General features: G+C 43.4%; 1 protein-coding gene across 1 annotated transcript in view; it reads right to left on the bottom strand.

Moving 5' to 3' along the window:
- LOC146855449 (stabilin-2-like) overlaps positions 1 to 25,637 on the bottom strand; it is a 1,111,419-nt gene that overhangs the window by 530,395 nt on the left and 555,387 nt on the right. Inside the window, exons 31-33 of the mRNA XM_085653245.1 lie at positions 18,548 to 18,625; positions 6,714 to 6,812; positions 6,506 to 6,613 (exon numbers count right to left, since the gene is read on the bottom strand). Of these exons, the coding sequence (XP_085509371.1) occupies positions 6,506 to 6,613; positions 6,714 to 6,812; positions 18,548 to 18,625 (285 nt within the window). The remainder of the gene's footprint in view (positions 1 to 6,505; positions 6,614 to 6,713; positions 6,813 to 18,547; positions 18,626 to 25,637) is intronic.

Raw genomic sequence — 25,637 nt, 5'->3', positions numbered from 1 at the left:
GAGCTTAATTAGTCTCTCTATTACCCGGAGTAGGCAGCGGAAAACCCAGTTTGAAAACCTGGAATTTAATATAGTGAGGCTTTCAAGAGAATTAGAGAACTCTCCAAATGTTCAGGACCAGGCCCAAACACAGGCTGAATTACAGGAAGCAAAAAACATGTTGCCAAGCTTCTTGGAGGATGGAATCTGGAAAAAATGGAAGGCCAGTGAGATATCTCACTATGAATATGGGGAGGGCAGCAGTAAGATGCTGGCATGTAAAATCAAAACACAATCCTCTAGAAATATGATTGTAGAAATCCTAGATGCCAAGACAGGCTAAAGATGTACAGAAGAAAAAAGAAATTTAAAGGGCCATTAATCTTTATTTAAAAAAACTTGTGTAAGGAGGAAACAGTAGCAACTGGAGAACAATTGCAAAATTATTTTGAAGAAATAAATACTGCTAGTTTGATCACAATTGAAAGGGAAGTCCTTTGTTCAGAGAGAAGTATGGAGGAAGTAAGATTGGGAATGGATAAACTGAAAAAAGAGAAGGCAGCTGGCCCAGATAAACTTCCCAATGAAGTATGTAAGGTTTTAAAAGAAAAACTGGCATCGTGGTATAGGGAGATGATAAACTCAGCCTTCTTAGAAGGAAAAGAGCTGTCGCAATCCTGGGAGGAAGCTACGATCAGTATTATTTTAAAACCAAACAAGAACCCTAAGTTATACAGTCATACAGACCGATATCCTTCTTAAACTGTGACAACAAGATCTATACTCAGATCCTAGCTAAACAACTGGACAAGATTATAGGGAACTTAATACATGCTCATTAAAAGGGTTTTATTAGAGGGAGACAACTACATGACTTGACACATGAGCTGATCGGAGCAATAGGCTTGGATGTAGGAGAGTAAATCCCCCTGAAGGTCCTTACTTTTGATGCTGCTAAAGCTTTTGATGGGGTCAGCTGGCTCTTTTTACACTTAGCAATTAGACAACACAATTTGGGGAAGAATTTCTTGGAAAATATTAGCTAGTTACAGAAATCCTACAGCTAGAATTCTGGTAAATGGTAATCTAACAGGGCCGATAACAATTTAAAGAGTGACTCGTCAGGGTTGCCCCTTGTCTCCTTTATTTTTTAACCTGTATATTGAACCATTGGCAAATAAAATAAGATCAAACTTAAGTATCAATCAATTCAGATGTGGAGGCTAGGAGAAAAAAGTGGGTCTTTATGTGGATGATCTAATGACATATACAAATGATGTTGAAAGGTCCCGCTCAGAGATCTCAGAAACCCTAGAGGAGTTTGGGAATGTGCCAGGTTATTCTGTAAACAGCGAAAAAACTGATATTATGCAGTGCTCCAGCCCTTTAGTTAAACAGGAGATTAGATACTTAGTGATCCATTTACAAGGACCTCGATAAATCAGCCCAAATGAATTTTAATAAAGTAAAGACCGAAACTAAAAGACTACTTAAGATACGGAGCAAACTCCCGCTCTCGCTTTTAGGAAGATCGAATCTTCCCAAAATGTCTATACTACCAAAGTTTGCTTTTATCTTCAACGCAATTCCCTTAGAGTTTAATCTAGATGCCATCAAGAAACTACAAGTTGATTTTGGTAGTTTCATCTGGTCATATAAAGGAGTAAGGATTGCCTGGAAGATGATCCCTCGGAGGAAGATACATGGGGCATAGAAAGTCCAGACCTCTTATCTACTATTTAGCCTTTCAGTTTGAAACCTTTAGATCTCTTCTAGAAAAGGAACTTTACTGCCCACTTTTAAGGCCTTAACAAGAGAACATGCTGAGTATGACAACTTTTTTTCTGTACAGATTTGGCCATCCCAAGTAATTTAAAAAGGTAATGCTGAAGGCTTTGAAGGCCTCATGTAAGACTTGTTACAAACCAAGGGGGTCTTTGGGAATACAGTATTATTGTTCTTCAACTCCAATTTGGGACTCCCTAGGTACTCCTACATGCTTGTTTGATAAACTGGCAGCTCCCCTGACTGAAGCTGGTGTAAGTAACTGGGGTCAAATTCTGCACAGAAGATCCTTTGTTTCATGGGACATTTTGGATGAACTAACAGCAGGATGCCTTTCAAAGTTAAAATATTATCAATTAACAAGTTGGACAAGAGAACTGTAGAAAGTGGGGGGAGGGAGTACAGAGTATGAGATAAAGCAGCTACTGAAACCCCCTCAAGCAAAGGAAATTGCAAAATGGTCTGATATGTTGGTAGAAGCAGGAGAAGAACCCTACTCTGAGATGGGAGAGATCTGGAAGAGGGACCTGCCGGATATATAGACAGAAGAGTTATGGCAAGTATCTATGGCTACTTTTTGGTCAACTATAAAGCCTGCACCCCTTAGGAGAAACCATCTTTTCACAGTACACAGAGCATATTGGACACCCAAGAGGCTGTCCAAGTTGGGTAGACAGGAGGTGAGAAAGAGCCCTAACTTTGGTAAGAAGAAGGTGAATGATAACAAGGTCATAGACAAAGGCATTAAGGTAAGCCTAGCAATGGCAATATTTGGGGTTATTGATGGGAGTGATAAACCGGTGAAGTTGTTTAAAAAGCAAAACATTTTGTTGTTTGTACTAATACTGCTGGTGAAAAGGGAGATATGCCTAAAATGGGTGTTCCCCCCCTACTAGTTCTGAATCTGCATAATCTGTCCAGAGAATTAGAGCCTTAGAATGTAAATCGGCATCAGTTAAAAGAGTAAAGTTTTGGGAGCTATGGGATGTCCAGGGAAGATTATTAGTTTTGGATAGTAGAAACAGTGGGACAAGGAAAATCTGGCCTAATGATTATGACATCAATAACCACATTTCTGGGAAAGAAGTTGGGATATTAGGGTCCTAAGAAATAATCTCCAAACGCTCATTCCAGATAAATTGTTAAGGAAGCAGTGGGTTCTGTTTTTAATGGCGCAGTACGGCTAGAAACCTTGCCTCTAGCAATAAATAGGGGAATCGATGACGCTGGCTGTGTCATTTAACCAAACCACTATGAGTCTTTCAGATGTAAAATGAGGAGTAAAAAAAAATTCGAATAAATCGCACTTGATTCTATAAAAAGTATCCTCGTCACACACAATGGCTTTCCTTCTGGTAGAAGCCCTCTGCCAAACACTTTGCTATTTCTTCACCACTCCCCACTCTCTTTCCTCTACGTTTCTCTACCATTTAGAGAGAAGTCAGCAGAGGAGGAGCTTTATTTGTTAATATATGGAATTTTGACTTTTTTCTTTCAGAGGCAGCGAGGAAATTATTAAGCAATCAGAATACAGTGCTGCATATGGCTGCATTTTCAACAGAAAGTCATAAAATTCCTTAAATTGCGAAACAGCTATTGTCCCGTTACTCTGCTCCCCTCTTTCGCATTACCTGTCCATTCCACTCAACCCTATCCTGTCTACTCACCCACTTTTATATCTGCCACCTCGCTCTATCACCATCTCTGAAGACGTGTCACATCTTTTTCTTCTGGCCCACACACCTCATTTGTTTCAATGCTGTGAAGCAGTTACCACTCTTCAACAATTGTGAACGTTTCTGATTTTATATAACACAAAATGGACGAGGAGGCTTTTTAATAATTTGTCTTCTTTCATTTAATATTGTTACTATGATTTCTATTTTAGCTATTTTACCCGTAAACAGAAATATCAAGATATTACAAAAGATTATGAAAGGTCAATATGGAGAGATCCTTCAGCCATATTCTAACCACGCATCCACAGCCACCTGACTGAACCAACTGAAATTTGGGAGATAAAATAGCCAGGGGGAGGTTTCATTTTATGGGAATTAATTCAAAATCTGCCAAATTGCTATAGAGAAGTATGTTCATGTTTTAAAGAAGAAAGTGAATTTCATAACTGCAAGGACAGGAGACAGTTGCGTATAGTGCAACAAAGAAGCTAACACGAGCTGCAGTGTCTAGGCGGCTGACAGGAAGACACTTTAGGGCATGATTGTTGTTCCTGCTTCGAGGACTATAGACAAGATTGCCATATGTGTACCTTCATCACCACTGGTGTCTCACTGTGTAGACGTACCATAGTGTACGCTTTATGTTCCTGGTTAGTGAAGAAGACATTGCCACGTTGTGTGCCCAGACGTTTCACCAACATCCAGGTTAGGGAAGGGATACAACCTTAGCCAGAGGGGCTTCAAGCAAGTAGAAAATTCAGGGTAACACATGTCCAGTCAAACTGCAGGGTATTAGCTGTGGGGTATTAGCTTAACGTAAAGATCAAGTGTTGGATCAGAATTGTGACAAAAACCTTAATGCAAATAAGGAGGTGTAAGTAGGTTTACTGTTGGCATAGTGAGTGTGGTAAATAGCCTTGTTGCTGTCAGAATCTAGGCAGAGGTACCCTTCTCTGGAAATGCCTAATGCTATAAAGTGTTAAAACACCTACAATGCCATATGTTCTATTTTTCCCCACATCAAAATAGAGGTAGAAAAAACTTTGATCTGGTACCATCGCCATAGGAGCATGAAGCAGGGGTGCTGAGGTATTGCAGCATGCCCAAAATCCATGCTGGATTCCCAGAAGATGAATGAGCAATAAAGATTACTTTAAATTTTGTATTTATTTTGCCACATTTGCAGTGCATTCAAAGACACATGTCAAATGTTAGTCTAGTCTGCTAACTAATATAGTATTTAACAAATTGCTGCTTATTCTTTTATCATGGAGACTGGTGTTTACTTTTCTTTCTCTTCGTGCAAATTGTGAATGTTAGAAATGGAGGTCTCTAGTTGGCATAGAGTGTCTGTACCCAGCCAAAACCAGTTCTGTCCTCACTGGTACAGCTTCCTGGCAGGAGTTGGAGACAGCATTATTGAAGGCAGACCAGGCCCATGCAGATGAAAGGAAATCTCCTCCCCCTACTCTAAATGCCGCCCAAGTCTATTCAGTCCAGCCCTGACTCATCAGACTTCTGGAGCCAGTGCCCCTCTCCAGACCCTGTCATCCAAAAGCCAAACATGCAAATAACAAACCTAGCAGAGGCACACTGGATGGTTGGGCAAGACAATACCTACTTTCTAAAAGTGGTGGTATTTTCAAACTCAGATTGTTAAAATCACCCTCACTAAAAGATGCATTTTAACATTCTGAGTTCAGACATACTAAACTTATTTTTCTACCTTGTTCTCAGGGCCAGTTATGTTTAAAATATGTTATAAACAAACTCCTCATTCTGTCCTATTGAACAGGTAGCCTTGCAATAGAGAAAAAGGAAATTGGCAGTATTTCACTTTCAGGATATGCCACACACTCAGGGCATGTCCTACCTTTCACATACAATACACCCTGCCCACAGGGGTACCTTGGGCCTGCCTTAGGGGTGACTAATATGTAGAAAAGGGAAGATTTAGGGACTGGCTGGTGTGCACTTGCCAAGTCGACATGGCAGTCCAGACTGCACACAGGCTCTGCAATGGCAGGCCACAGTTATATTTTACAGGCTGCTTCTGTGGGTGGCACAATCAGTGCTGCAGCCCACTAGCAGCATTTGATTTACAGGCCCTGGGCACACACAGTGCGCTATACTAGGGTCTGACAAGTATATCAAATATGCCAATCATGGAATCACTAATCCATAACAACAATTTACATAGGGAACACTTGCACTGTACAAAGTATACAAAGCATCTAGGCCAGCAAAACGGAGTCCAACACACAGCAAAACACAGGAGGCGAAGGCAAAAAATGGAAGGGAGACCCACGCCAATGGTGCCAGGTCTAACAGTGAAGATTTTGCAAACTGAACTATGTGACAATCTTGTGTGAAAGGAAAAACTCTATGTTGTTGTTTTCTTCCAACACACATCAACATTTAAATTCCTATAAACTATGCACATATTAAAAAATAGTTAACAAGTAGGACAGCACAAATATGGCACTTTTTCTAATTCTGAAGTGAGTGTGATGGAAATAAAGATTTTAATAGGATCACAACAGATCAAGACACCTTAGATGGTGATGTGCACATGACAAATATTCGCTGCCGCCCAATTTCCACATATTACTGTTTGTGCGCTATGTAATCAGTAAAATTGTCTGTTTGTACAAATTTAGTGATCATTTCAATGGAAAATGTGCTGCCTTTAAATAACAGTGGGATACCAAACTATGCTTTAATAATACATTTGTGACCGAAAGCTCTGAAATGCAACACCAGCTATATACTACACTGTTACCGCTCTACTGCTAAATGGATGTGGCTCATTTGTGACACCTTTTCTTTAGGTGATGCCTGGTTTTTGCAGAATCCCTATGACCTTAATGATGCAACATTGATTGAAGCACCCTCAGTCTTCAAATTGTTCCAGCACCTATTGAAATTGGATTCTATCTACTTACATGTCACATCCCATTATGGTCTGCATAATATTGAAGACATATCTGCAAGCTGTCCTGTTTTTCACTATAATTGTGACAATATAACTAAACCAAAGAGACAAACTTAGAAACACATACCAAAGTTGCTGTTCCCTTTTCACGACTGTATTTCTCAACTGCATCATTGTTTGGAGCAAATATGGTGTAAGCTTCAGATGCTTCAATTTCTTTTGCCAAATTGTATTGCTAGGATTGTAAGAAAGAAGAGAATATGTTTGACAGCACTCTTTCCATTACATTATCATTAATGAAAAAGAAAGATTGGACAAAACACAAGGCTTCTTACAATGATGTAACCCCGGAAAATGGAATAATCAGGCATCTGGCCTAATTGGGTCAGCAGATCGGGCAACGCGGAATTCACAAATTTCACGGGAGCCAAGACCTGGGCCAAAACAAAATACATCTCTTCATTAGAATGGCATATTAATAGTGAACAATAATTTAAAAAAATGCACCACAATACATAGGAACAAAACTTGCATAGATGCTGCTTTTGGATACAGCTTATAAAAGATCCATGCTAACATTTACTTTATCAAAATGTTTTAAAAAATTATTTTAAGTGCACGCATATAGAAATCCCTTTCCATCACTGTCCTCGCAAACTGTGCAATTTGGGACAGCCATTAGTGCAGAAGTATGAGAGGGGTAACATGTGAAGAAATAATCTGCAATACTGAAGATCACTGAAACATTTTAACATAGTTTGAAGACTGAAGAATGAAAGACTGGAGAGGAGCAGTGCTTTACATTGGCAGGTACCAAGTGCTGGCACTTCTTCAATTTATAAGGGGGAGTGTCAGCATTTGGCAACAGACTTGCAATATTTTTAATGAGGGAATACTGCCACTTCTCAGTAGCAAACAGGAACTCTGGGAGGATGAGCACCTGCATGTCTATATTTCAGTTTCGAGCGCAGGAGAGTAGTAAATATATACACTTGACTTGTGATTTACTAGCATCTGTGAGGTGCCATGAATCCAGATGGCAGATCTAAAGCTTGTGGCTGACAAACCCAAAGAGATTTTCTTTAGCACCTGCTGAGCCAAGCATGAGTCTTGGAACAGTTCTCTAGTTTTGTGCTATGCCTAAGTGACGTCTTACCATTTTTAGGTCTCGCCTAAGCAGCTGTAGTCAGGATATGGGTATTAAGCTCCGTCCATTTTCCGCCCAACTTTTTTAATTGGCTCCTGTTACTGTCCTTTGTAAATGGTAGCTTGTTATTAGTCAATAGGTTTAGTAGTCCCTCCTTAGTATTGCCTTTTCTCTTGTTGTAAACTACCATGAAGACTGCCCCTGTTACATGTGTTGTTACTGTAGATGCTATAATTACAGTCTCTGAGCACTATTTTCTTAAATCACATTCTCCTGCCAGCAACAGCAGGCAGGACACGCTCACCCCCAACGTTTTTATTTTTTTTAACCAGCGCAACACACCTCAGCTTTAATAATGGCGTCCTCGCCTTTCTTTTCCTATTTGTTTACATTTGTAGCAATGGTGGTACCCGTGCTTTAGCTTTAAACATCTTAAGTGTGGGTGCCGCTATTGCTTACAAAGTAAATAAATAGAAAAAAAATGTGACTGCATGCCTTTTTTTCTATTTCTTTACTTTTGTTACAATTGCGGCACCCGTGCTTCAGCTTACGACGTTTAAACCTAAAGCGTGGGTGCAGCGATTGTAACAAAATTAAATAAATAGGAAAAATAAGCATGCGCCCATCATTTCTTTTTCATTTATTTACTTTTGGAGCAATGGCAGCATCCGTGCTTAAGCTTTAAACATCTTAAGCTAAAGCGCGGTTGCCATGATTGCTTCCAAAGCCAATAAATAGAGAACATTAATGCAGCGCAGGCATTTTTTTCTATTTCTTTACTTTTGTTACAATTGCAGCACAAGTGCTTTAGCTTTAAAGCACGGGTACTGCAATTGCTTCAAAAATAAAGAATTAGAAAAACAATAATTTGCAATACAAAAGGTCTCGCATTAATCTAAGATTGAGCGATTAGTATTGCATTATTATTAGCAATGCCAAGGCTCAACCTTTCACTAATGCGAGACCTGTTGCACTGCAAATGCTTGTTTATTTTTTTTACTACACCCCTCTGGAAAATACATTTTGGGTATGCAGTCCTTACCCTACTGTCTTTACCCAGCAGGATGTTACCATGCAGGTAAGTAGGCAAGTACCACGCAGACCCTTTTTTGGTACTTTACCACACAGACCCTTACCACAAAGGTATTTGTTTTGTAAATGCCATAAATATTATGCAATTGAAAAAAAAGGAATTTAAGGCTTAAATGATGGAAAAGGGTTAAGGAATGGATAAGGGATAAGGGTTAAGGAATGTGTAAGGATGGTGGACGGCAGAGGTGAAGGAAGGTAAGGTGTTAGGGTTTTGGGGCAGGCAGACATAAAGGGAGGTAAGGGAATTTTATGGTACCTGAATGTTAAAGGTAACGAGAGGTAAGGGTTTTTTCGGGTTGGTTCAGAGGTGGGTAGGAGAAAAGAAAGGAAAGGGATTTTTAGGGTTCAGGGCTGGGTAGAGGGGCAGGGTAAAGGTAAAGGAGAATTAGAGTATTCAAATAGGGAGTGTTTGGGGAAGTCACCCCCAAAACAGATGTAAACATACATATATATTTTTGGGAAGAAAAAAAAACAAAGGTTAAACCGTTGTTATAGTTATGAAAACTTTACTTATTCTCTATACAAACCAAACTTAAAATACACAAACATTACAAATTCTAAAGGTATAGTTTTACCTTCTATTTATATATATATCACACACCACCTTTAAATTCATAAAGCTATATTTTTTGTTTAACTACAACCCAAAATTAAACCACATAAAAATTATTTCTACTTATACCCTTAATGTAGAATTTACGCAACACCTTCAATTTATTATCACTCATGCACCTTCATGCACAGTGTATTCACACTCATAACATTAACTATAACATTAACTATAAATCACCTCTCTACCATGCACTATATTCTAATAAAAGATGTGAGTTGCAATGTCATAACTAGTATTGTAAATACTATCATTTTAAATGGTATAACTGAGATAATATAAAATGGTATAAGCAGTGCATGGAGAAGGCAAGAGTTAGAGGTAATGTAGGCAGTCATGTAGTTTTAGCACAGTTTGGTTGCTTCAATACAGGTAAGTAGCAGGTTGCATTGTTGTTCCCTACCAATTACCACTTTATAAAAGTGATAATATATAGAAAACTGTATTTATAATTTTCTATGTACTTGTATAATAGTATAGGGGGAACTGGGCATTTAAAAAAAAAAGTAAGTCAGACAGTAATTTGTAGGCATTACCGCAGTGCTCTGTAAGCTTTTGCTCATTTAAATGGGTTAAAAATAGAAAATTCACAGCAGTACACGATATTTGGCTATATTGTAGTGCAGCATATTTTTACTTTTTTAACATTTTTATTTATTTTTTAATTTATTTTAGGTACAACTGTACTTCCTCAGTACTGTTTTAAAACAAATAGATAGTTATAAATATTTTTTCCTACCTATTTCCACTTTAATAAAATGTAATAGGTAGGATAAAAAATCAAACCTAATACGTAACTGTATCTAAAGGCGTAATGCAGAAGGCAAACTGTACAGAAAAATAACATGGCTGCCTTTAACCTTTGTAAAGGAAATCAGTAGCCAATCACATGATAACTTGTCATTGCTATGCACAGCGGCGCTTCTGGAAAATAATGCAACATTTCAGGAAAATATAGAGGCCTGAGGTATCAATACGTTTTTATGCCATCTAACTTAAAAATAAATTTCTTACTTGTCTGTAACCCACAAAGGATCCTCTACACACCATAATCTATAATCCACACAAATTTAATTCAGTTTTGTCCAGCTGTAGTTGCTCTATGTGCTACTCAAATGTCTATGGAAAATGCATTTATGTAAATAGCTGTTTTGACCACTTCCTTTTTTAAATCTCTTTGCACCCCATTAACAAATCACTACGAAACTTTCACTTTTCCACCAATATAGAAAAAGAAATAGGTCTAAACATGAAAATATCCGATAAATAAATGTTTATGTAAATATTGCTTCTTGCCTGGTCACTTTGCTATAGTAGATTGCAAGGTTTTCATAAACAAAAACAAGGGCAAACCTCTTCCAGGCCTAGGGAGATCTTAAAAGTACTTAAAACGAGGAAAGGTATCTACGCAAAGTGCATCTTGCAGCTCTCTGAATTTTATCACTCTCAATCGCCATTTATTTTAATGCTGAAAAATACTACTAGGGAATGTTTAGGAGATAGAAAAGTTGTAGGGCCATTGTCCTGATGAAAGCCTAATCACCAGAAGTGGCATAAATTATAGACACTCATGATGTCATGTAAAACACATAGAAGCATAATACCACTGTTTGTTTTTAATCTTGTGAAAGTAGGATTGTCAAAAAAATTCATGCAGACCCGACTGTACACAATCTTAGGGGTCTATTAGTATGTCGGGCGGATCGCCACCGCCAACATTATCCCCCACCCGCATCCCATTTCCCCCCGCCATATTATGATGGCGGGGGGTACCGCGGTAAACGGGAAGACTGTCTGCCGCTTTTCCGAAAAAAGGTTGCATATGGTGGCATATGGTCTAGCAGACACCGCTATCCATATTACAATGGTCGCGGGAAGCAGCCTTTCCGTGGCAGTGTTGCCGCCACGGAAAGGCATGCGGTCTTCTCAGTTAGGGGCTTGTTGCGGGCCCCCAGGGTGTTGGGGGGTGGGAGGTGCACATGGGGGGTATCTATGGTACCCCCCTGCATTTACAGGCACAACATGGCAGGCACCGCGTGGTGCCTGCCACGTTGTGAATGCAAATGCACAAGGTGCCTCAACAGCATTGTGGCGGGCAGTGCTGTGAGCACCGCCCGGCACAATGTTGAGGACGGGGGATGCCACCGCCACCGTGGCGGTGGCATCCCAATTGCCAATTGCCAATTGCCAATTGCCAATTGCCGGTGCGGGACCGCCCCAACACTGGCAGCCGGTCCCAGCAGCGCTAGGGTGGCGGGTGGACGAAAGTCCGGCCCCCATCCTAATAGGCCCCTTAATGTTCATGGCCCTTGCTACTTACCCTCTCTAAGACCTACCCATCTAGGTAAGAAATAAAAAACCTCAAGAGTGCCCATCCTAGCTTTACATTCAAGATGAGGAGCAGCCCTATGATGAAGCATTCCCATGAGGCACAGGTTCAAGACTTATTTGCATATAGCTGGGTCTGATCTGAGGTGGCGAAGTGAGCTAAAGAATAATGATGGATTCAACCCAGATCTGTGACTAGGGGTGAATGTCTGAAAAGTTTCAGCGCTCCGTCCATCATCTCCTGGTGTTTGCTTTGTTCCACCTAAGTGGGCAGGGTATACCCAGAGGGGGGTCCCTTGCTCACTTTGCCACTGGATTCAAGTTTGCCTGGCTGATGAAAGGTGTTACCCCGAAACTGGTCCCACGATGCTTGTTTCCAGTTCAGTGAAGACCTGGCTTGGCAGTTCGGGCTGGACTGTTCCCATGAGGCACAGGGTCAAGCCTGATTTGCATATAGCTGGGTCTGAACTGAGGTGGTGAAGTTATTATTATTATTATTATTATTAATGAGTTTTATAACGCGCCTGGTTACCCTTGGGCATCCCCGCGCTCATCCAGAAAGAGACGTCATAACATGAGGCACCAGAAGTTAGGCAGGAAACAGGTGAGTTTTTAACAGCTTGCGGAAACGCAAGAAACTTGATTCCAACCGTAGATAAAGTGGAAGGGAGTTCCACAAAGTGGCCACATTGAAGGAGAATCTTCTGCCCCCAGATCTTGCCTTCCTTACTCTCGTGACCTGCAACAGATGTTGATGGTCCGATCGAAGGGAGCGAGAGGCTTTATAAGGTTGCACCATATCCCATAGGATGGGAGGGCCTTTCCCCTGCAAGATTTTATGGGCCATGCAGAGTGCCTTAAATTTCACCCTCTCCCTGACGGGAAGCCAGTGCAACGCCTTCAGCGCAGGTCGAGCAGACTGACGCCTGGGGAGATCCATCAGGAGCCTCGCGGCCGCATTCTGCACCTGCTGTAATTTGTTTAAGGTGGACTCTGGGGCCCCCAGAAACAGCACATTACTAAAGTCCAGCCGGGAGATGATAAGCCCCTGAACAAGTAACCTCCTAGAGACCACTGGGAGGAGAGGTAAAATCTTCCTGGCTGAACGGAGCAGACCAAAACACACGCCTGCGGTCTTTTTAGCGTGAGTCTTAAAGGTAAGGTCCTGCTCCAACCACACCCCCAAACTCTTGATCTCCTGTCTGGGGGTGGGTGCCGCTCCCAGGCAACTAGGCCAGCTACCCGGAGACAGGGTAGGAGGGGAGTTCCCCAATATCATCAATTCCGTCTTGGAGCCGTTAAGCTTGAGGGCTGAGCTACACATCCACGTGTAGATCTTATCCAGACACGTATGCAGCTGATCGGGATGGTAAGATGACTGGGGAAGGCCTACCACCAGCTGAGTATCATCAGCATAGCTGATAATCTTGACACCCAGGGGCAGTATCTCATTCTCCAGGGGGGCCATATAAATGTTAAATAAAGTAGGGCTCAACGAAGAGCCCTGTGGCACACCACACTGGAGAGGAACCGATGAAGATTTCATATGGCCTTCCCACACCTCAAACGTACGGCCAGCCAAAAAGGAAGAGAACCACTTCAGGGCCAGCCCGGAGACCCCCACCCCCGACAGTCGTTGGAGAAGCACTTGATGGTCCACAGTGTCAAATGCCGCACTGAGGTCGAGGAGGATCACTGCCACTGATCCCCCTGTATCCAAAATGCTCCTGGCATTCTCCACGACTGCCAGCAGGGCAGTATCGGTCCCCTGACCGGGGCGAAAACCTGTTTGAGAATCACCCAGAAGGGAATTGGACTCCAGGAAGCCCGAAAGGCGCCGATTCACCAGTTTCTCCGCTACCTTGCTAATGCCAGGGAGCAGCGAGATAGGCCTAAAGCTGGCAAGGTCTGCAGGATCCAAGTTAGGCTTCTTCAAGAGAGCCTTGACAACAGCTCCCTTCCAACTCGGGGGCACCACTCCATGGGCAAAAGATAAATTTATAAGATCCGTCGCTGGACCGCCGATGGTGGAGGCTACCTGTTTAAGATATTTCATTGGTGCCGGATCTTTAGGTGAGCCACTTTTCATGGTCGTCAGGACTGTGAGAACTTCTTCCACACTGACAGGGCCGAAAGAGGCCAGCTCCGCTGTCCGCACCCTGGACAGAGACTCAAACATACTATCAGAGGAATTCTCCACGCTCAACCGAGGGAGTGATAATAGAATGTTATCAACTTTGGTTTTAAAGAAGGAGGCAAGTTCGGAACATTTCTCAAGAGGGTCAGCGTGGAAGACTTGAGGTTCGGGAGCTTTTAGGAGTTCTTTAATGACCCTGAACGACTCTTTTGAGGAGTTGGCCGCCGAGCCTATTCTCTCCTCAAAGAATACAGATTTAGCTACCCGAATAGCTGATTTGTACGTGCTAAGAGCCGCCCGATATTCTCTCCGGGTTGCTTCACTCCAGTCTTTTCTCCAAGACCGTTCCAATCTCTTGCAGCCCCTTCTCAAAGTTCTCAACTCTGATGTATACCAGGGCGCCGAACCCACTCTTTTACCCATAGAAAGTTGTTTCTTCTTGGGGAGGAGAACATCAAGCGAGTTGGTCAGCCAGATGTTTAGCCTCTCATCGGCGACTAATGGATTGGACCCGAGGGGGGGCCGAGACGCCTCCAGATGGGCCGCCCAGGTATCAACTGAAAGTCTTGACCAGGCTCTTTCCACCTTGTATACCCTGGGAACAGATGTAACTGGGATATCAAGCTGCCACTGGGCAGACACCAAAAAGTGGTCAGTCCAAGACAGGGCCAGCGCTGGAAAAGCTTTAAGGCAGGCCGAGTTCGAAAATATCGGATCCAACAAGTGGCCCTTCCTGTGAGTGGCACCGAAATTAACCAAGTTAATCCCCAAAACTTGAAGATCACTTAGTAAATCTACTCCCAAGGAGTTGTGAGGGTCATCAAAGTGGATGTTAAAATCTCCCAAGGCGATGAAATTGCCAGTGGAAGAGGCAAGAAGGGCAGCTGATTCCAAAAAGGAATTAAGAAAATTTCCCATGGGCCCAGGGGGATGATAGATCAAAAAGCCTGTCAGAGACGCCGTGGGTGAAAGTCGAAGAGAGAACTGACCGCTCTCACAGTCACTCATCCCTCCATCCTGCACCTTACAGACTAATGAGTCCCTATAAATGATGGCAATCCCTCCTCCCCTCCCCACAGGCCTATCCAAATGTGCCATTAGGAAACCAAAAGGGAGAGCTGTAACTATGTCAGGGCCCGAGCAGGAAGAGATCCAAGTCTCGGTTAAGAATAACACATCTAACTTATGGTCCAAAATCAAAGAATTAATTTCTGTGGCATGACTAGGTACAGACCGGCAATTCAACAAGGCTATAGAAAGCATAGAATTGTCATCGGACATACACCGTCCCCCACTACATGTCCCACAAGGCAGGAACGGTAGATCACCCTCATTGGCGTACCTACAAGGTGCGAGATTCGTGAGCCGCCAGGACATAAGTTCTTCCCTCCTGTACCCAATACGAGTGTGGCCCGGCTCCCCAGGAACAAGCATAGCGGCCAGCCCTAAGCCCGTCCGTGCCCGGACGGGCACAGACGGGCTGAACTCTGGCGTAACTCCGGCGTCAGTCCGGCGTGACCGCTGCGCATGACCGCTACGCGTAAGCATGGCTGCCTAGATAGTCTCCAACCAAAGTGGAGAGAGGACTTGCTGGCGCGCTGGGACCGACTCACCCAAGATGGCCGCCACGAGTCAGGGGCGAAGGATCCGCAAAACGCGGTGAAAATAGCCCAATTATCGTGCACGTATGATGGCAGAGGTGGGGGTATGCGTGGCCAAGCAGGTAGGACCCAAAATAATAATAAAAAAGTATTCCTAAGGAAATGTTAAAAACGAGTGGTTAAAAACAAACGCTGCCCCAAAACAAGCGCTGCATGAATAGCGTTCGCGCTGGATTAGTGCGCGCTGCCCAATCAGGTCTGCCTAAATAGTCTCCAACCAAAGTGGAGAGAGGACTTGCTGGCGCGCTGGGACCGACTCACCCAAGATGGCCGCCACGAGTCAGGGGCGAAGGATCCGCAAAACGCGGTGAAAATAGCCCAATTATCGTGCAGGTATGATGGCAGAGGTGGGGGTATGCGTGGCCAAGCAGGTAGGACCCAAAATAATAATAAAAAAGTATTCCTAAGGAAATGTTAAAAACGAGTGGTTAAAAACAAACGCTGCCCCAAAACAAGCGCTGCATGAATAGCGTTCGCGCTGGATTAGTGCGCGCTGCCCAATCAGGTCTGCCTAAATAGTCTCCAACCAAAGTGGAGAGAGGACTTGCTGGTGCGCTGGGACCGACTCACCCAAGATGGCCGCCACGAGTCAGGGGCGAAGGATCCGCAAAACGCGGTGAAAATAGCCCAATTATCGTGCAGGTATGATGGCAGAGGTGGGGGTATGCGTGGCCAAGCAGGTAGGACCCAAAATAATAATAAAAAAGTATTCCTAAGGAAATGTTAAAAACGAGTGGTTAAAAACAAACGCTGCCCCAAAACAAGCGCTGCATGAATAGCGTTCGCGCTGGATTAGTGAGCTAAAGAATGATGATTGATTCAACCCAGATCTGTGACTGGGGGTGAGTGTCTGAAAAGTTTCAGCACTCCGTCCATCATCTCCTTGTGTTTGCTATGATGAAGCATATCAGCTTGTGTGAGTGAGGGATTGTGTCATTTTTGTATAATGAAAACTACAACAACTATTCCAGTGAATCCCTCTTTCAGCTTGTAAAAAGGTGTGTAGAAATAAATCGAAATATTGCCACCTGTTACAGCCAGTATTGGCAAAGCCAACAGGTTTGGCTTTACTGGCCTAACACATGCAAGCATAGCAATGCACGAACCTTGTTTTCATGCGTTATTGGTTTGCTAATTACCATTTGAATAGCTCTTTATAGAGCTACCTACTTTAACAGGACTTGTGTCATCTTATTATTATTAAAATATTTTTTGCTGTTCCTGTTCTATGCTATGTGTTTGTAACTGAGCAATGATTTCATGAAATTTAATGAAACAAAATTATCAAATTATCTTAAGACAACCTTAATAAGTTTTCAAAGGCACCATCGTGAGAATGCCAAAGGACTGCCTGCCAGATCCAGAGAAAACTCCTAAACTGATGGCGGTCGACTTTGGCAGTGCAGGAGCCGGGTGGTGGCGTGCAGCCCCGCTCCTGCACCGCCAAATTCATAATCAGCCCCTTAGGCTATCTCTCCTCATATTTGCAGGTCAAAATGACCCGCAGTGATGTTTCTCGTCACTAAGCCACATATTGCCAATCCTTGTCAGCGCTAACCATGCATTATATTGTATTTCAGATCAGAGTTATATATCACTTAAAGTAAATTTGCTGTGCCACTATTATATGTAATACAGATTCACATTGTTCCAAAAATGCATGCAGTAGTACCATCAGTGTCTTACATGTTTATGTTTATATTATTTTGTATACCCTAAAAATGTGAGCTGATATGAGGACCGGTGAACATCCTGATGCCATTCACTGCACCCTTGCTGCCTTGTGGACCAGTGCCCACCGTTTGACCACCTTACATGTTTTCAAAGCCCTCTCAAAGGACCCTTGCATCAGGTCTGTTTACATTGACTTACTGTTGCTCTACATGCAAACATTTCCTTAGCATTTTCCAGCAACTTAGAGTTAGTAGTGTTTAATTCTGACATCTTCAAAATCTAATGGTAAAAAGCCTCTAAATGTGATTCCTCAGATGTTTTTACTGATAATTACCGCAACCCATGGTGTGGAATTCATTTTTCACCTAGATCTACTCATAATTTGATGTGAGGACCTCATGAATTGTGGCATCTAAATATTTCTTCATTTCAGTAAGACACATTTTGGGGCATATTAACAACGGCCAGCGATAATCACCGCTGGCCATGCTTATCGATAATTATATTATCGCAGGCTATCTCTGGCATTTATCGCCCTGGTAGTGCGTTATTAACAACACGTTACTCCAGGGCGATAAAAATTCCAGCGATAGCAAGATTATCGCCGTTTTGCAGGGAACATCTCTGGATTTCCAGCGATGTTCCCTGCAAAAGGGGGATAACCTTGCTGATACGACCCACAGGGTCGTATCAGCATAATCAACCCCCTATGTTAGGGATAGCTAAGTCCGGATTTTAGCAGACTTTAGATTTTGGCGAAAACAGCCGTTTTCGCCAAAATCTAATGTGTGCTAAAATCATGTGGGCAGCCTTGTAAATATCGCGATGTAAAAATCAGCGATATTTACAAGGTTGTCCATCTGGGGTACGCCCAGTAACGCCCACTTTGCATCTCATTAGAGATGCAAAGGGAGGCGTTGGGATAAAGGGTGCTAACATGCGATGATGCATGTTAACACCCTCTTGTAAATAGAGCGCTGGTTTTATCTCCGCTTTTTTGGCTTTGTAAGCCAAAAAAGCGGAGATAAAGCACTTGTAAATATGCCCCTTCGTTTTTAAAATGTCATTTTTTTTAACCAAAAACAAAGAAAAAACTGAAAAATTCAATATATCTCTACACTGAAGGGACCCATGAAGAATCCGTCCTCAAAAAGTGTTGGCTAGAGGACCCCTGGTTTGCCATGGCCGCCTCCAATGCGATCTCCGATATCTTGGGGGTATTGAAGGCAGCGGCCGGAACCGATGGTGAACAGAGATCGAAGATTTCTGTGCATTTTCTGTAGTTCATACTCCCTGCCTTGCTCCCTAGATAATCCTCAGGAGGATGTTTACGTGTTAAGGGTCTGATGTTTTCCGGAGTCACATAGTCGTGATAGTGTGCAATGTCACTTCTATCCCTGATATATTTGTGAGCCGATATCCATGGGCAGTACAGAATTTGTGCATTATCAGCATGGATCAATCATATTTGGTTACAAAAAAGCAAACAACCATATCATTTTCAAAATGCAAAAAAATACCTTATCAATGATGTGCAGAATCCCATTAGTCGTAGCTATATCTCCATCAATGATATGAGCTCCTTGTATTGTAAAGGTCTGAAAATATAAATACAGTTTCTTAATCAATGGGAAATGTGTAAGGAACAGAGAACAGTGTACCAAACAGATGGGGAGAAAGAAAAATGCTCTGACGGTCTTTTACAAGTTGTTGGGGAAACATGTATCAAATCGATTTAACACAGACACAGTTGGTATATATATATATATATATATATATATATATATATATATATATATATATATATATATTATCTACTGGCGGTCGCCAGTAGATAGTTATAGTTAGGACCGTGTTTCCATAGGAAATCTGCAACATTCTATTTGGAATAACTTTGGCGCCGGTTGACGAATCCTCGCAAAATTTTCAAAATAGGTGGGGCGCTCTGCTCCGCTCCTACCCTGAAAGTCTCGGGGTGATTTGTCTAGCGGGGGCCGAGAAAAAAGGGGGGTTCCAAAACGCATTTTCCCCATGCATTTTTCCATAGACCTTTAGTCGAAGGTACAGCCCGAACGGCTGAACAGAATTACTTGAAATTTGGCAGAGAGGTAGTCCTCAGGTCAGGGAAGTGCCTTTTGCAGGTCTAGTGTCAATCTGTTCAGTAGTTCCTGAGAAAATCAAAAGTAAAATCATATACATATGTGGGCGGAGCCTAACCACACATCTCATCCTGAGATCTGATTGGCAGTCAGCACTTCATCCAAGAAGTGTTGGCAGCCATCTTGGGACCAATATACATGATAGCACCTCATTAAAAAGCATTGCAGTTAATAGAAGGTTTTAAGACCTTAGTTACATTATAAATCATTTGTTGATGGTACCATACTCATTTTAGGAATTGTGGTATGTTCTAAGGTGATTTCACCATGTGAAAAAGCCTTCTGCTGGGATATCATGATTGAGAGAAAAATATTTTCTCATGCTTTTCCCACAGAGGTTTAAACTGAGAGCTTATTTTCTGTAAATTCACATTAGCTTTCTCAGTCATGTGAGAATGAAGTCTGACATTCTCAGTAAAACATGTACATCCAACAAGGGCAGAGACTGTCAGTTGATTCCTTTGTGTTCTACTGCAGCTTCCCAGAGTGTTCCAAAGAACAACTAGAGCGCTAACAGTCCTACTTATGATAAACGTATGGCACACCTGAAGCCATCTTGCTTGGATTAAAGTGGTAACTCTTAAAACATTTAATTTAAAAAGGAACAAAATGAGGGGGTTCATTTTTCCATAAAAAGTATGATTTGTGCTGCAGAAAGAAAAATGAGGGCACATTTTGAGTGACTTCTCAAATCCTCTTCTATTTCATTAAAAATTCTGAAATGCAGACTGAAACATGCACTTTCAATACCAGCAGCAGTTTTCCCTGGTGAGCAGTAGCTCTACTACAGTGATCTAATGAGCAAAAAGAATGCTAACATTCAGAATTTATGGCAAATGTGTGTCACATCTGAATGCCTTCTTGATAGAATCAAAGTAAAAAACTGAAAGTATTTCCTACTGAGGAGACTGCAGTAAATGAGAAAATTAGGAAACTTCATAACAAATAAGTCTCCCAAGATGGCCACCAGAGACAAAAGAGCCCAAATGTAGCCCAAATATCACCCAGATGTAGCCCAAGTATAGCCCAATGACAGAATGTCCCAGAGTGTTCTTAAAAACAACTAGAGCACTTACTGTCTTCATTATGACAAAAGTATGGCACACCTGAAGCCATCTTGATTGGAATAAACTGGTAACACTTAAAACATTTAATTTAAAAAGGAACACAATGAGGGGGTTCATTTTGCCATAGAAATTATGATTAATGCTGAAGAAAGAAAATGAGGGCACATTTTGAGTGACTTCTCAAACCCTCTTCTATTTCATTAAAAAATTCTGACATGCAGACTGAAACATGCACTTTTAATACCAGGAGCAGACTTCCATGGTGAACAGTAGTTTTACTACAGTGATCTAATGAGCAACTAGAGTGCTAACATTCAGAATTTATGGCAAATGTGTGACATATCTGAATACCTTCATGATGGAATCAAAGTAAAAAACTGAAAGCATTTCCTACTGAGGATACTGCAGTACATGAGGAAATTAGGAAACTTCATAACAAATAAATCTCCCAAGATGGCCACCGGAGACAAAAGAGCCCAAATGTAGCCCAAAATCACCCAGATGTAGCCCAAATATAGCCCAATGACAGAAGTGTGCAAAACACTTATTATTTTGTGCTTTTGCAGTGTTATATAGTGCAGACTTGTCAGGTATTGGAGTGCTTTACATGAGCATTGGTTACATCACACAAGAACAAATTCATTTTGGTTGTAGACATGGGGAGACTAAGTGATTTGACCAGAATCACAGAATGCACCTGGGAGGGTCCTCGCTTGCAATCAGAGTTTGGCAGCATCACGCAGCACCTACCTGGGCTCCTGGGCTCCTGTGCAGAGCTTGTTGGCTCCATTCCTCCGTTGCTGTTTGTCTCCCCCGCCGCCTTCCGTTTCCAGAGGCCGCTGTAGGGGGAGACTACAGCCTCCAGCATTCTGCTTTGGCCCGCCCACTTCCGGCGGAAAGCGCGCCCGGAGGCGCTACATCATCCAAGGCTCCCTCGGTGGAGCGGGGGGTCCTCGCTTGCAATCAGAGTTTGACAGCATCACGCAGCACCTACCTGGGCTCCTGGGCTCCTGTGCAGAGCTTGTTGGCTCCATTCCACCGTTGCTGTTTGTCTCCCCCGCCGCCTTCCATTTCCAGAGGCCGCTGTAGGGGGAGACTACAGCCCCCAGCATTCCGCTTTAGCCCACCCACTTCCAGCGGAAAGCGCGCCCGGAGGCGCTACATCATCCGAGGCTCCCTCGATGGAGCGGGGGGTCCTCGCTTGCAATCAGAGTTTGGCAGCATCACGCAGCACCTACCTGGGCTCTGGGCTCCTGTGCAGAGCTTGTTGGCTCCATTCCTCCGTTGCTGTTTGTCTCCCCCGCCGCCTTCCGTTTCCAGAGGCCGCTGTAGGGGGAGACTACAGCCTCCAGCATTCCGCTTTGGCCCGCCCACTTCCGGCGGAAAGCACGCCCGGAGGCGCTACATCATCCGAGGCTCCCTCGGTGGAGCGGGGGTCCTCGCTTGCAATCAGAGTTTGGCAGCCTCACGCAGCACCTACCTGGGCTCCTGGGCTCCTGTGCAGAGCTTGTTGGCTCCATTCCTCCGTTGCTGTTTGTCTCCCCCACCGCCTTCCGTTTCCAGAGGCCGCTGTAGGGGGAGACTACAGCCCCCAGCATTCCGCTTTGGCCCGCCCACTTCCGGCGGAAAGCGCGCCCGGAGGCGCTACATCATCCGAGGCTCCCTCGGTGGAGCGGGGGGTCCTCCCTTGCAATCAGAGTTTGCCAGCATCGCGCAGCACCTACCTGGGCTCCTGGGCTCCTGTGCAGAGCTTGTTGGCTCCATTCCTCCGTTGCTGTTTGTCTCCCCCGCCACCTTCCGTTTCCAGAGGCCGCTGTAGGGGGAGACTACAGCCCCCAGCATTCCGATTTGGCCCGCCCACTTCCGGCGGAAAGCGCGCCCGGAGGCGCTACATCCTCCGAGGCTCCCTCGGTGGAGCGGGGGGTCCTCGCTTGCAATCAGAGTTTGGCAGCATCGCGCAGCACCTACCTGGGCTCCTGGGCTCCTGTGCAGAGCTTGTTGGCTCCATTCCTCCGTTGCTGTTTGTCTCCCCCGCCGCCTTCCGTTTCCAGAGGCCGCTGTAGGGGGAGACTACAGCCCCCAGCATTCCGCTTTGGCCCGCCCACTTCCGGCGGAAAGCGCGCCCGGAGGCGCTACATCATTCGAGGCTCCCTCCGCGTCGCGGGACGCGCGCGGGCGGCGCCGGGCTGAGCCCGGGCAGAGGTCGGGCCGTCTGTGGCCGTCCGGGGCAGGAGGAGGCAGGGCAGGGCCACGGATTATCGGCGTACAGAACTCGGATCCCGGTCATGTAGTAACGTATAACTTTTAACATTGTTTATTGTGGATATCACGATTGTTGGCTTTTCATCAACCTGAGGGTTTTCTAAAATATGGTCAGGTAAACGGTCAGGTTACTGTGGTACTATTTTCTTGCTAGCTTGCTTCTGCTGGCCCCATTATGTCCAAACTGAGGTCCTCTAAATTGGCCACAAACAATGACTCAAGGACTCTGGACAACTATCTTGTTAAAGTAGTCAGCAAAATTAACAAAGATAGGAGATTATCATTAAGCAGGGTCAGCCCAGAAACGTCACCCACAAGGCAGTGCTCATCTACCTCATCGATGCCCCTTAGTGGTTTGGCTAATTCTAATAATGAGGATGACATAAGTATTGATGTACCAGTGGTAGAGCAGGATTTTTGCACTGATTCTATCCAAAGCCAGAGCCCGACTCCTCCATTAAGGTCCTCACCAATTCAATCTCCCACAAGGAGAGCGGTGCGTGCTTGTAGGAAGGTTCCTGTTAAGAAAGCAGGGGGTCGAAAGCCCAAAAAGGCAGGTCCAATATCTCTCAATAGGGGAAATATTTTGGAGCCCACAAATAATATAGAGAGAAGTATTTTGCATTCAGCTCAGATTGATCTTTTGGCTACCATCCTTGAGTCTAAATTGGAAGTACTGATTAGTCCCCTGGTGGCAAAGGTAGAACTAGTGCTTCTTAGGGTTACTAGACTGGAAGGTCTCGTAGAATCCTGCATGACCCGGTCCAACATCTCGTCAAGCCCACAATCTGGCTCATCGGGCTCTTTGGGTAACCATACAGTGGGTCCAGTAGCACATGCTTTAGTCAGTAATAGGGTTGATGGTCTAGGGGCTATTGTTCAGGCTCCATCAGCCGTAATCGCGCTGAATACTCCATCCTCGACCTTATCGCCAACAGGATCTGCTAGAGCACATATAATATCTGGTCAACCACAAATTGCACAAAAGAGCAGTCAGGACACTATAGCAGGGAGAGACACTGGTGGGAGAAGTAGACCTAGGAGGAATAATTTCATTAATCTCCCTCCGGAGTGTGCTCCATATACCGTGGTACTAACAAATGTACCAGAGGTTGATTCCAGTTTGAATGATCCTAGGTTAGAAACTTATGATGCTCTTAAAAATAAAACGCTTGCCTGGCTGAATCGGAATTGTGGTTTCCCGTGTGCCTTTGCTAATGATATTTTATTTACCCGCAGAGTTAGTTGGATTGGCAATGGCACAAAAAATACAAGAGGAGACTGTATTATTATAAATTTTAAATATCCACAACATGTGGCTACAGTTCTCCTCAGAGCTGCCATTTTGCCAACCCTGGAAAATTCGGTACGAGTTAGACCACTTGGCTTTTTCTATAATCATCTGGATAATACCCAATGTCGTCCGTCCCATGTGCAAAGGTATCCTCTAAATGGGAATGGAAGAGGGATGGCAGGGTGTGCCCCGAATGCATTTGTGAATATGTCCCGGCCTCAAATTAGTGGGGAGCCAAATTGTGTTCAGTTGGTCAATAGGCAGTTCGATAATATTTTACCTCTTTACAATCGTTTTACTGCTCTATCATCATTGGAGGAAAATGACTGACTGCCCGATGCCTTGGGGAGTTCTACTCAGTCTTTAGTACCGTCCCTCAAGATTGCCACATGGAACATCGCTGGTATAATGAGTAAAATTGGGATTGCGGAATGGGAAATGACATTAAAATCTTTTGATATTATTGCCCTGCAAGAGACTTGGGATCAAATAAACAGCTTTTCCCTGGATGGATATTGCCATTTTTGTATTCCAGCCATAAGTAGTGTGGCAGGTAGACCCAAGGGGGGCCTGTTAAGCCTTTTTAAACTGGAGATTAAAGGTACTCTAACTCAGTGCTTTTCGGGCTCCGAAAATTGTCTAATTGTTGAGCTTTCTACCCAAGATAAGGCCAAGATTCTTTTTGTCAATTTTTATAATTCGCATGCAAATGAATGCACCAGTCAAAATTTGGATGTACTGGATACATTTCTGTCAGTCTACAGTATAAATGTAAATACTTTTGAATTAATAGTATCAGGGGACTTCAATATACACCCATGCACCCTACCATGCATTAGGCGGGATGACGAAGGCCCTCCCCTTTCCTCAACTGTTCACCCGGAACATACTAGGCAGGGTGATTATCTTGCGCTTTTTCTGGCAAAATGGAATTTGTATGAGTCTGGTTGCGGGGATGGTAATAATAGGTCCCCTACGTTTAAGGGTAAAGATAAGGGTACTGTTATAGATTATATTTTTTGTCTTCTTTTTTGTTAAATAACATGTTAAATTATCATACAGAGGTGTCAGTTTTTAGTGATCATAATCCTGTTTTACTTGTATTGAAGAATACTGAATTAATTTCTCTTAAAAAAATAAAAGTTAGTGGGGGCTTGAATCTTAAGGTCAAATATCAAAATCGTAGGTTGAAGTGGACAAAAATAGTCCCTGAAATCTTTCTTCAAGAGGTCTTATCCAAAGTGGAGGATGAAGTCTCTATATGTCTAGCGGAAAGTACAGATCCCAAAGAGGTCATATTAGCATTTGATAATATCTGCATAGAAATTAATCGTAGTCTCCAGGATAAACCTAGGCAGAAGTCGCTAGTGGGCAATAGATGGTTTGATAAGAAATGCTCTAAAGCGCATGGAGTGCTACGAAGAGCACTAAAAGCAAGTCCTAAAAATCGAGCAGATATAGCTAATGCTAGGAATGTGTACAAAAAAAACATTTTAGAATGAAAGAGGGACCTGAAAGATAATGCTTTGGCCCAACTCTTAGAACCAGAAACCTTAAAAAATAGTGGTTTATTCTGGAAAATAATAAATCAGCCCCTCTTTTCTGTTGACTCAAACACCCCCTTAGAGGCAAACATTCCAGATGAGGGCTGGATTAAACATTTCAGTCAGATATACTCTAACATGTAACGCTGGCACTCCCGATGGCATTTTAGAAGTTGAAGTCGGGGAAATCTGCACTGCTGAGGACGCCGTTATTTTTGCGGCAGCAGATGTGGAAAGGGCTATAGACCTGACCCTGAAAAACAAAGCCCCGGGCCCAGATAGGG

Source organism: Triturus cristatus, chromosome 4_1, assembly GCF_964204655.1.
Source record: "Triturus cristatus chromosome 4_1, aTriCri1.1, whole genome shotgun sequence".
Taxonomy (NCBI): Eukaryota; Metazoa; Chordata; class Amphibia; order Caudata; family Salamandridae; genus Triturus; species Triturus cristatus.
Note: the sequence above shows the minus strand (reverse complement) of the source record. Positions and strands in the feature narration are given on the sequence as shown.